At 34.8% G+C, this 13229-nt stretch overlaps 2 protein-coding genes and 1 long non-coding RNA gene across 3 annotated transcripts; 2 read left to right on the forward strand and 1 right to left on the reverse strand.

Annotated features, from left to right (window-relative positions):
* The first annotated feature begins 2547 nt into the window (after positions 1-2547).
* LOC148785039 (uncharacterized) lies at positions 2548-3901 on the forward strand. The gene is made up of 3 exons (XR_016062938.1): positions 2548-3123; positions 3474-3541; positions 3851-3901. It is a non-coding gene; the product is annotated as an uncharacterized LOC148785039 (long non-coding RNA).
* Positions 3902-10374: 6473 nt separating this feature from the next.
* LOC105179320 (dnaJ homolog subfamily C GRV2-like) lies at positions 10375-11356 on the forward strand. Its single transcript, XM_088875207.1, has 4 exons — positions 10375-10438; positions 10548-10771; positions 10926-11038; positions 11131-11356. Exons 1-4 carry the CDS (start codon positions 10375-10377, stop codon positions 11354-11356), a joined length of 627 nt encoding a protein of 208 aa, XP_088731333.1.
* Positions 11357-11635: 279 nt separating this feature from the next.
* On the reverse strand, positions 11636-12842 carry LOC105179331 (uncharacterized). The gene is given in 3 exon segments (XM_020691286.2): positions 11636-12151; positions 12235-12353; positions 12446-12842. Coding segments are annotated over 3 exon segments (990 nt in total). The 5' UTR covers positions 12801-12842.
* Between the last annotated feature and the right edge of the window lie 387 nt (positions 12843-13229).

Here is a 13229-nt window from a genome sequence, read left to right on the forward strand (position 1 = left end):
TAACATGTCTTACCGAGCGCTATTAGCATCATGTGTTTACCACATTTGGAAGGAGAGGAATTTGAGATGATTCGAGCAAACTGAAAGGACACCCAGCACCATGGCAGTAGTAATTATTGAGGACATCAGGCAGCGGATACATAACATTACTTTACCTAGTTTAGTCAGTACACAAGCTTTATTTAGACTTTGGCGTATCCCTTGGCCTGTCGGGGGAGACACCAACTGATAACCACCATGTTGTACTGTACTATTATTTTATTAATGAAACTTACATTTATCCAAAAAAAAATAGACATAGGGGTTTTTTGCCTATTTTCAAATCAGAAGGGGGACTTTTGCTGAGTTTTTAAATTACATGGGGGTTTTATGCAATTTGGCCCAAATAATTACACTGTCTTTCCCTGAGATATGATATAATTACACGTAGATCTCTGTGGTTTGGAAATTTACATTTAGTACTCATGAGGTTTGCTTTCGTCTAATAAATTTACCCATCTGTCACTTAAAATTCATAAAAATTGCTAATATTTTTTTTAAAAAAGGATGACAATTCATATTTACGCCCAATTGACTTATTATTGACTTATTTTAAGTAAAATAATACTTTCTGACTAAACTAGAAAATATACTTCCTTACATGTATTAACATGTGAAGATGTAGGGTAGTTTGGCTATAAAAAGATTTGTTTGACCTGCAATAAGTCAATAATAAGTAAATTGGGGGTAATAATGGATTTTCATTCATTTTTTTATTCATATTAGTAAATTCTGTGAACTTTGAGTAACATAAACAAACTTTAGGAATACTAGATTTAATTTTTTTAAATTACATAAAATTTACGTATAGTTACACCAAACCTTAAGAATGGAAGGTGACAATATATGTTATCTCACATAACTTTGTATCAAACATTAAGACCAAGTTTTTTATACAAAATTGACTCTAGTTCAACAAACGTAGTACTATAATATATTTTCATAAATATGACTAAAGAGTGATCATAACTCACACAATCATATGAATAAATCCATTGACCTCTAAAATAAATAACAATAGCAATATTATTTTGCTATGCCATATTTTCACAACAAAATAAAATATATACATAAAAACTTGAGTTAATAACATTTATAACAAAAACAACCAAATGTATAAATATAAAAAAATTTTAGTAAAAGGAACTTACTATACTAGTTTTGATTGTAAAAATCCTCAATTGAAAATGTCAAATAAAATAAAATAAAATTTTGGGTCACATGCACTTTCCATCCCTAAAGTATACATAAAATCGTCATATATACCCCTTTAAACTATAAAATATAACAAACTCCCTCATAATATGGACCAAAAACTTTATAACAAAAATACCCTTATTGTTTGCACCCTCTAAAATATCTTTATTATAGTCATCACAAAAAAACGTAATCTCAATTATTATAACTTTTTATTTAAAATAAATATTATCCAAAATTTATAACTTTTGTAATTAGTATGAAATTTGAATAAACTCTATAAATTTTCAATTCATTTATTTTATATAATTTCTAAAAGATTTACATAATTTTTATTTTGTATTGTTATATATAGTGAAGTTTTTTTCTAGAGGAATTGTCAACATCATCTAAAAAATTATTTTGAATATTTATGTATACGTACTATAAAATATGCTAATTTGTTGATATAATTAATCTATAATATTTTATTATTTTATGAGTGATGATATGCTATATTTTAAATATTTGTGCATGTAATTTAATATAAAAATATATAAGTTATGAGTGATGATGGATATTTTTTAAGCCTATCATACAATATTATTGTATCTTGGACAAGGTTCTTATAGTATGGGGCTATATAATTCAGACTGCTATATTTTAAATATTTATGCATGTAATTTAATATAAAAATTATAAGTTATATAATATACTTTTTTATAAAATTAAATTGATCTTGTAAATAATTTTCTTTGTAAAACATATTTTCATATTGAACTTGTAAACTTTTTTTTTTATGTATTATATAGTTTATATAAAGCTATACATTTTGAACATTGTTGTTTAAATAAAAATTTGAGTGAGAAAATTTTAAAATTACTAAAAATATTTGAGAGAGATTTTTTAATTAAATATACTTAGGAAGTGAATTAAAAAATATAAAAATAAGTTAAAAGGGTGTTTTTGTTTTATCAATACTAAATTATTTTTTTACGGGGACTTTTGTTATAATAAACATAATTTAGGGGTCAAAATGTATAATAAAAATTTTATAATTTTGTAAAAGGTTTATTAGCGGTAAGATGGTCGCATGGTAAAACATATTCACAACTCTCTCCTCTTTCTCTCTCTCTCTCTAGGGTTTTGTTTTTCATCGATTGCACGAAAAATTCCCCAATTGGTCGTATCTATTCGATCGAAATGGTAAGCAAATGCGCGTTCCTGATTTCCAATTAGCTTATACGCTATTGTTGGCTTACCCATTTTATATCTCGTGCTGTGATTTATCGAATGTTTTGGTTTAATTTTGTAGGAATATGGAGGCGGAGATTTGGAAGCGAAAATTGACATGTTGCTGAATGTGGAGAAGCAGATGAGGCAAGTGGGTGATGTTGCAGGTACGAGGAAGGCCGTCACACCTCTTGCAATTCTTCTTCTCACACCTCAAACAATACCCCTCAGTTTCTCCCTCCAAGAAAGCCAAAGCCGGCGAAGGAGAGACGCCGCAGTTCAGTCCTCCCACCGCCAAAATACCCTCACCCAACCCCACCATCAAACCATTTCCCTTCTCCTCTGTTCACTTCTTCGAGGAAAAATTTTAAAGAAAGCAGGTGAAGTTCATGGTGGTATGGCCGACTCAAGGGTTCGAATGTGATGGTACGGCAGCACCCGCGGGAGAAGCAGCTGAGGATGTGGGTACAAATCCAAGAAAGGAAAACCCCGCTGGAAAAAACCCTTAAACCACCGTTTTCTCCCCATCATCAAACCCCACCCACACTCACATGGTGAAACCCTCTCACCTTCATTTCTTTTTTCTTGTGTTCATTTCTCACCCAAAAAACAGAGTAAAGAAAACCAAGAAAAGCAGGGGGGAGAGACAGAGCGAGAAGGAGGCCTCAAATTATGGTATTGCGAAATGTTACTGCTGTTTGAACAATCCTTCTTGGCCCAATATTTTCTCATTGTTCATATATTGATGGATAAAGAAGGAATACTGGAATACTCTCTGTTGATGTCCTAAGTTTGCTCTCACTTCCTTGCTTGCAAATACTTTCTCCCTCCATCTTACATGTCATCTTTATCTTGCTTTCTAGTGCTTCTTTCATTTAATTTTTGCTTTGACAATCCTAATGTGTTTAACTTGCTCTATTATAATATCATATGGTCAGTAATTTTCTTCTACTTAAAATTAGAAAAATGTTGCTAAGGATTGTTGGAACAGTTTACATCCGAATTTGATGAATGTCTTCTTCTAGGTTTGGGATTACACTGGTTTTGGATATACAAGGTACAATGCCAGAGACATTAACAAAGAAATACTAGGGTAAGCACAATTCTGCAGCTGTCTCCCTCTGTGATGAAACCTGTAATGTTCACAGATTATCTTGTTTGTGGTTTTCATTTAGGTGTGTTGTGGAGAATAAAGTGCTTCATAGATCTTTATTATCATGCTTCATAGGCCTTTCCCTCTTTTTTTTTTTTCTTTTTTTCATTTAATCCGTAATACCCAAACCTGAGGGTACATGTCTGTATAATTTTCCGGTAATCTTCCTTTGTTATTCCAGCTCTTAAGATGTGACAACTTGTAAGACATGAACATTATCTAAATCATCAGTGTTCCATGGTTGCTTAGGTGTCATTGTTAAGAGGATATAAATCAGACAGGAGACCTGCAAACTTGACAATGATGGCAATTCTAGATGGCTTCAGAAGGCATATTCCGTTGATTTCAGACCACTCAATGTACCGCACGCTGCTGCATTCCAAGGGGCTCATTATATTTCACCATTGAAAAGGCAAATAATCTCGTATGCATCTGGTGAGCAGAGATTTCCGCTTTTCTTATGACTTGTAACAATTAATTTTCAGAACCATGCTAGTTCTTTTTGTGAATGATGAATTCTATTACATGAAGTTTTAATGGAAGCCACTTTTTCTTTTATGATGTTTGGTCCCCTTGACCTGTCCAAATCCAATTTTCATCCCTCTTTATCTTCTAATTCAAGAACCAGCTTCAATTTCTGATGGTTTTAAGGGCCTTCACAGTTTATCATTGTTGGTTATTACCACGAACAGTTCAGTCTCCTTTCCAAGTTGAATACATTCATCTTCTAATACCATATTGTGAGTGAGAGGGTGTTTCTGCTGTTTGAACAATCCTCAAATTAGGATTTCCTGTACAGTTTGGTCTTATGTAGACGTTATTCGAGATATTCCTGTATTTAGTCAGTTTGGGTAATATTGAAGCTGATGAGCTTCTGCTCAAATATTGTTTCATTTGGTAATTTACTGAGTTGTGGAGCTTTGTGAGTACATGATCATGAATGATTATGCTACTCAAGATTGAATTATGATCAGCTACCCCCAAAACACTTTTATTGTATTTGTTCTCGAAAATATGCAACTTGTTAATAGATCTGAAGCTTATGCGAACCGATTCATTAGTTCATTGGTAGTGCTAGCTATTCTTTTGAGTGGATGGGTGGGCTGGTCCTCGTCCTACGTTTATCTTTTTAATGTTGTTCAAGGGTTGAAGGAGTATAATATTTGGGCATGGAGATTGGGTGGTATTAAGTTAAGCACTAGTAGCACAATGACATTGGGAGGAGAATAAATGGAACATAATTATTGTCAAAATCTTTTAGGTACCTTTGAGGACTTACCATGCTGGCGATCAACATAACAAAGTACGACGGTCTTGTTTATAAGAGTGTCACTTTTGGCTGTGTTTGTGTGTATGTAATGATTCATGTTGTTCTTAGTTGTATGATGCCCTTATAAGTTCATGATTGATGGTTGGTTAAGGCTTCATCTTAACAACTACTTATCTTTTTAAGCAATGCATTGGTTGTTCATATATATATATGTGTGTGTAGACATTTGCCACATCTAATGCATTTATCAACGTCTTTGTGTTAAAATGTTTCTGGACCACATAGGTAACCAAGCTTGTACACTTGTTTAAGGAAGGTTCGGAGGAATGGTCCAAGAAGGCGGTAGAGCTTGAGGATTCTTGAAGACTTTAGACGTAAGTTCTATTTGTAATTTATTTATCCAACAATGGCGAATGATGCACAGTACACTAATTCCTCTTGTGAACATGCAGTTTGGTTGTGGAATTTCAAAATTATCTGTTTGTCATATGTCTTCATGCATGCTGGACGCGAATGGAAGGTGTATGAGGTGGCAAAGACGGTCTTTGAAAACAATGACACAGAAACTAGAAAGTCTTTGCAAAGTGATAATGGTGGTAAAAAGTTGATCATTTTCTTGGCTTTCACTTCATTTCATCCATCAAGCATTCCTTTATATGTTTGCATTGTTACCTTGAGTTCTTGATATTTATCATCTACATTATGGGGTTGTGATTTTCTTTTTATCTATGGCAATTTTGTTCCTTTGATAAATAGTGTTGGATGCTTTTTTAGTGGTTTTCAATTACTTTACTACTGTGGTGTGGGTGTTTCTCATCTTGTTTAATTTGGTTGTGCTTTTATGTTATCTCATTCAAGCAAACGACGTGTATTGTGTTCTTTGTGGTATATCAAGCTCTGTGAGACATTTTGTTGTCGGGATGTCTGTAATTGTTTAGCATTTTAGGATTAGACTCTTGGTTCAATTGAAATTACATGAAACTTCTCATATTCTAATTTTGATTTGAACAGCCCAATTCACCTTCCAAATGAGATAAAACCATTTCAAAAGTAAAAAATTCCATGACATATATGCATTGTTAATTAACACATAGGAACCAGAGGGTAACTTTTTTTAAAATTTTTATTCATCTTTTGTTATCCTATCAAACTACTTTTGTTTTGTTTTCTTTTGCCAGTTACTATCAAACTACTTCTGTTTATATTATTTTTTAGTAATTTGACAAATAAATGTGATTTAGGAAGTCATAAGATTGAGACATGAATGTGCACTAGCGTTATGTGATTGTTGCTTTGATTAACTGTGGAGTCGTTGAGGCATAATTTCATGCATTTTGAATTGCTTTGAAAGAGAGTTGGAATATCTTTGCTTCTACTAAATCTTAGGATTCTTGTGAGATCATATTTGTTTCCTAAAACTCTACCCGATTGATCCTTATATCCCTAACATGGGACATGCATCCATTTTGAAAAATTCAAAGGCCCTTCCCCTTCCGGAAAAAAAGAAAGAAAGAAAAAGGAAATTACATCTACTCCACTGGTTTAGGTCACTTAGTAGCTGGGTAACTTCATCACAAATGTTGTTATTCACGTAAAACGGTAGCCGGAGCTATGAGTATGCAAAGCACTTTAGGTAAAACGTCTTTTGGTTGAGTAACCGGGTGCCTTCACCACAAGTGTTGTCATTCGCGTCAAAAGGCCAGAATGCGACGTTTTTTGGTTGAGTAACCGGGTGCCTTCACCACAAGTGTTGTCATTCGCGTCAAAAGACCGGAAAACGGCCTAAAGAACACAAGTCGCGGGCAAAAACAAAGGAAAAAAAAAGAAAATAAAAGCCGTGACTAAAGCAAAAGGGGAAGAAAAAAGAAAAAAAATTCATTAGTGGCCAAAGAAAAGAAAGAAAAGCGAAATCCGTCCTGACTAGGTAGATGTGAGGAGATAAAAGGGTATTGTGTCGAGGATGATAACACTTTGACATCCATAGATTTTGTGGAAGCTTGATTGTCCTCCTCTATACTTGGCAAAACGAAGTGTTGTGATGTGATTGGCCTCTTACCCTCGTTATGATAAGTTAGCATTTGCATAATGTATTGCGGCGTTTGTGTTTTGAGATTATGTGCACATAGTATTTCATTCTGTTGGAGGCAATAACTTTAATGACATTGCGGCAGTCCTTTCTTTTCTTTATTGATTTATTAAAAAATTGTCACATTTCTCAGTGCTGAAAATTTTTGTGTGTAAAATCCTCTACTTTGGCATGCCTTTTCTTATGTGACTACTATTTTTGGTTGGGAGGAGGAGGAGATAGATTCTGGCCTTGTATTTATTGTAACAATATTTAAATTCTATATTATTATAGTTTTCTTTAATCTTTAATGAATTATTCCCTTTAGATTGCCATCCCAGCAGGGTGAGGGTGCAAGTTCAGTATATAGCAGTAGTGCATCTTACATGACCGCCCCTTAAAAGGAAAATGTATGTGCTTGCATGTAAGAGTAAGAAGTCTACCATGGTGCATATAGACAAGTATTATAAATTTTTCACTTCTAATCTATACTGGCCCATGAATGCGGTTTATCCAGGTATGTGAGGTTGGGAATCATTGTTAACTAATAATTGATAATAAAATCAGATTCCTTTTTTGTGTTCCATCTTCTGTTAAACTCTTTAATGAAGTTCATCAGATATCTTTCAGTTACATTTGCTACACTTGGTGAGAACACCAGATGATGTCCCTGGATGTACTTCTTAGTGCTGGTGTTCCGTGGTGCAGGTGACTATTTATATGCTATCATATCATCTTTATCATTTGTCCCCTACACTCTTATGCAGAACCCATTCATTAGTTCATTGGTAGTGCGAGCTATTCTTTCGAGGGGCTAGGTGTGTTAGTGCTCTCCTGCATTTATCTTTTTATGCTCTTGAAGTGTTGAAGGAGTAAAATTCAAGTCCATACTCGACAATAGATATTGGGTGGTATTGAGTTATTAGCTCACAACAAGGTGTTTTAAATGAGAAAAAGATTACATCATGAGAAGAATATATGGAACATAAGTACTGTAAAAATCTTTTAGGTACCTTTGAGGACTTAGCATTCCGCTAGGGATTTTCTTATCCATTGAGAATCAACAGATATAATTAGATACCATCATTTGTTAATATTAGGTCTGTGTTACTTTTTGTTGTTCTGCATCTTTAGTGATTTAATCTTTGATTGCATTGTAAGTCACTCTCTTAAATCAATGTTTTTCTTGACTACTGGTGCAAAAGGCTCGAGAATTTGTTGTCACTTCCCAAGAGCTTATCACTCGGGGTTCAGTCCTGGTAAGTCACTTGTACTGGCTTAATTCCTACCGATATTTATGTTGATCTATCTAGAGAAGTTATTTAATATCAATATCTGAAATTAAAGTGCTTATTCTGTTTATTCGATCTTATTATTGTTTTAGGATATTATTGTGGAGATGTTGCTGATATGGCTAATACTGAATCGTCGAGTGTTGCAAGAGAAGCTGCAATACATAGTGCAGCTATTAGGTGTCCTCCAATGGTGTCTCGCTTCCAGTTATCATATGATCTTGCAGTCTCCTTATGTTCTAGGTTTGTTTTCTTTTCTTATGTGTGATCCTCTTCTGGTATCACGCAGAAATGGTCTCTTGGAAATTTAGTATTTTACCGGCATTCCTTTTCTTGTTATGCCCCTGTGCAAAAACCTAGTAAGATAATAATTATTATTTAAAATTGAAATATATGCAAATAATTGCTTCATTTATGTAATATATGACTTTTGATCACAATTGGAATGTGTCGCGCTGTAGAATGATGCATGTTAGTTGGAGCTAAATGAAGGTAATTTGGTGTCTCTAAGTCATAAAGTATCAGAGCATTTTAGAGGATGCTTGATGGTTTTGATTTTTTGAGTGCAATAATGGCAATATACTAAAATTGTCTACAACAGTGGACATACTGTCCCCATATTCTTTTACTATTCCTTTCTCGAATTATGATATGCCTGTTGCTATGTAAATTGTTGAACTTATGTACATGAGCATGCAATTGCAATCTCTGGGATTTTTGCATCTAACTATTTGGACAATGCTCTGGTCCGTTGTGAGATGGGATGTTTGATGCTACATTTAGGATATTCTATACAGTTTGGTCTTATGTAGACGTTATTGGTGATATTCCTTTTTTTAGTCAGTTTGGGTAAGATTGAAAGTGATGAGCCCGTGCTCAAGTATTGTTTCATTTGGTAATTTACTGAGTTGTGAAGCTCTGTGAGTACATGTATCATGAATGATTATGCTAGTCAAGATTGGTTTATGATCAGCTACCCCCAAAACCCTTCTATTGTATTTGGTCTCTGAAATATGCAACTTGTTAATAGATCTAGATCTGAAACTTTGAAATAATTAAGCAGGCTGTTCAATTTGAGAATTGGAGTTCATTGGGTTTAGGCCTTGAATTGGTATCCTTTTGTCTATACGTGTATCATCCAGAATGCTACCGTGATGCCAATCAGGATCACCATGAACTCTGTGCTTCCTGTTTCCATCATGTCTGCTGACTTGTATTGAACTACTCTAGCTCTTTGCGGATCTTGGGGATCTTCAATAGCACTGAAGTTTTGTTTATATATCAAACTACTGCTGAACTGATGGAGTTGAATTAGCATCTAGTTTCTATAGAGACTAATTACTGGCCTACATACTATGATCATGATCATTCTGTTGCAGTGTTTCGCCACAGAATATGAAATAAAGTAATTTCTACTGTGATAACGAAGAATTTTTCGCTCTTATGATCATCTACATTTCTTAGACTAAATATATTATAAATTAGTTACTGAACGAGGTTCTTTCTTATTTACTTTGTTATTTAAATAGGATATCTATGGTAGAGAAATTTCTGTTTTTCCTGCGCCAAAGGGACAAATAATGACATGGAAGGAGTCTTTACTTGATACACCTACCTATAGTTGGGTATGCTTGTTTTACAATGTTCCTAAAACGGGCGTGTTCTGGGCCCTGAAAGCATTCCTTTGGTTATGAGCTTGGTACATAAAAGATTGATGTGTGGAACATAGAGTAAAATAGGATCAGAGCTTTATCCTACAATAAACCGGTTGCCTTGCAAGCCATCTAAAATGGGAGTCAGTTGTCTGGTACTTATCGTCACATGAGATGCACATTGGAGACTGATTGAGCAAACAATTGTAGAAAGGTCACTGGAACTGTTGCACCTCTTTAAACTAAGATATAGTTTCCATGTAATATGCACTTAGGATATCCGCGTGTACTTGTATCCTTAAACTCCTGGTGTTTTAAAGATGCAACTTTTCATATTCTCTTGTGATGGTAATTGTATTATAACACTTTCACTTTGGAAGTGGGGTAACTTTTGTTCCTTTCTTTGCCTTCCACAGAGGTTTGAGATGTTTTCGTTATTTTTTCTTTTGTTTTTAAGCTGAACTAGGCAGTGGCTAGATGGAGGCTCCATCAATATGCACATTGTTTCTGGTGAACCGACTATTGTTGATGCTGCTGCTGCTCTGCTGAAAAGCTATAGTTACTAGGAACCCAAAAGCAATGATCCGATTATACAGTACAGGCGCATTTTATTTTGCTCTGGCTTACCCTGGTTCTAATCTTCTTTTAATTGCCCAACTCTTCTCAGTGACTCATGTTTATCAAGCTTTTCATGGTGGTGAGGAAGCTGCAATTTCCTCTTCTCTACCTTTGGCGAAACGAAGTGTTTTGGGCGGCCTCTTACCTGAGTCATTGCTTTATGTACTGGAACGTAGCGGCCCAGTTGCTTTTGCCGCAGCAATGGTTTCTGATTCAGACACTCCTGAGATTATTTGGACACACAAGATGCGAGCAGAAAATCTGATCCGTCAGGTAGCCCTGAATCTGCAACTGGAGTTTGCTACTTGTCTTTCACCCCAAGCATCTTTTGTTAACATTTAGTACTTACATTCTAAAACATGGTGGTAGTTGAGTCATCCTCAATGCAAATAAGTGCTGCATTTAACTCTCAGTTTTATTTGATTAGGTTCTTCAGCATCTTGGTGATTTCCCTCAGAAATTGTCACAGCATTGTCATTCCGTATATGACTATGCTCCAATGCCACCAGTAACATATCCAGAGCTGAAAGATGAAATGTGGTGTCATCGTTATTACTCGAAACTTATGTGATGAAATTAGATTTCCTAATTGGCTATTGTTGAACATGTTGAGTTTTTGCAATCATTGCTAGTAATGTGAGAGAAGAGTTAACTCGAAGGCCAATGGACCTTTCTGAAGAAGAAGCTTGCAAGATACTAGAGATTTCCATTGATGAAGTATCCAGAGACGACGCCCCTAAGAAACCAAGTTTTGAGTCAGTTGAGGAGATACCTAATATATCAAAGCAGATTGAGTATATTGATGAGGAAAAGCTCAAGAGACAGTATAGGAAACTTGCAATGAAGTATCATCCATAGTAGTTAATGGCGCACGGCGCACGACGGCGCCAAGGGCTCCTGGAGCCATAGCGCACGGCGCACGGCGCGGCGCGCGCCTTTTCGAAGGTTGGCGCAAAAATAACAAATAATCTATATATTTATATAATTAGTTAAATAAGACATATAAAACAACAAATTCAACATACCAAAACTTCATATAAGTAAAATGACCAATGTTTTAACCATTGAACGATAGCAAAAGTCATAAAGGTTCAAATAAATCCTAAATAGTTTATCAAAAAACAAATAAGTCTAAATCTAATCATCTGATTCTACTAGATAATCTCCAGGTTCTTCACTTTCATTTCCATCATCTCCATTTTCGTCAGTAGATATATACTCAGCCTCTTCTTCAGAATCATTGAAGTTTTCTTCTTCGTCCTCTTCTTCTTCATCAATTAGATTTAGACGGCGTCCACTAGATTTAGATGCAGAGGCTTTTTTGCTAGCTTTTGAAGAAGACGCTTTTGATTTACCCCTTGGTTCTATTGTAGATTGAGATCGCAAACTATAAGCTTCTTCATCAACCCCAGCAGCTCGTGCAACATCACCCCAAGTCAAATCATTATCTTCAAATACTGTAGCATTCTCTTCATCACTATCAAGAGTCAATCTCCCTAACAACCACTCATTACTCTCATCAATTTCATCCAAAATAATAGGATCTATTGTATCACGTGCATCATATCGCCTCTTCAAAGCTCTATTATACTTGATGAAAATTAGATCATTGAGGCGTTTTTGCTCCAATTTATTTCTTTTCTTAGAATGAAGCTGCATAAATTTAAATTTTTAATTTAGTAACACTTAAATAAAAATTATATCTATCAAATATCAATAAATAGTAGCATACTTACATGTTCAAAAACACTCCAGTTTCGCTCACAACCCGATGAACTACAGGTTAGGCTCAAAATTTTGATTGCAAAATTTTGCAAATTCGGAGCTTATCCGCCATAATTAGTCCACCATTCAGCTAGACATTTCAAAAATTAAAAAACTTAATATAAGTAGCATATAGTTCAAAGATTAACTTTTATTAAAATTATAAAATATAGTTCTCATTACCTGGTGCTTTTGTAGTCCTATGCCTTATTGCAAGAGGCGTCCCAAAAAGTCCTTCTGCGTTTTTGTACGTTGCAAATTCACTAATAGTCTTATCTTGCAATTCAGTACTTGGAATCAGTCTCCAAATGGAACTATATAAACCTTGCATAACCTCTGTATCTTGTTCTATATTAGGATGTGCATAAAAGAACTCTGGGTTCAAGTAGTAACCAGCTGCATGCAAAGGCCTATGAAGTTGAACATTCCACCTAGCATCAATGAATGCAAATACATCTTTATACTTCTCTTCATTGTTGGAAAATGAAGCAGCAATAGCTTTCTTGGCTCGGTCCATGGCTTCATAAATATAACCCATTGGTGGTTTTCTTTCACCATCTACCAATCGAAGCACCTTGACTAGTGGTTTTCTTTATATGGGCGCAGTGCTTGCTAGATGATATATAATTAGTAAGACAAATATTTGCAATTATTCATATGTTTCATGATTACTAATTTGACTGTTTCCATGCAGTTACCAATGGCCAGTAATGTTAACTTGGAACGCTATATCTCGCAGGACCAAAGGCTTTAGTGGAGAGGACCTTCAAGCACTTCTTTCTGACACACAACTTAAAGCAATTCATTTGCTCTTGGACAGGGAAGATGGCAGTGGAACTGGAAATATGCCTATTATCATGGGTGCTCCTCTGGAGTCCATGGCATCCAAGGCTAAATGCCTAAATCATCAGTTTCAGAAGCTGAGAAGCAAAGGTTGTACGACATTTACAGCCAGTTTCTCAATTCA

This window comes from Sesamum indicum, linkage group LG11 (genome assembly GCF_026168435.1).
Source record: "Sesamum indicum cultivar Baizhima isolate 11 linkage group LG11, ASM2616843v1, whole genome shotgun sequence".
NCBI classification, from domain to species: domain Eukaryota; kingdom Viridiplantae; phylum Streptophyta; class Magnoliopsida; order Lamiales; family Pedaliaceae; genus Sesamum; species Sesamum indicum.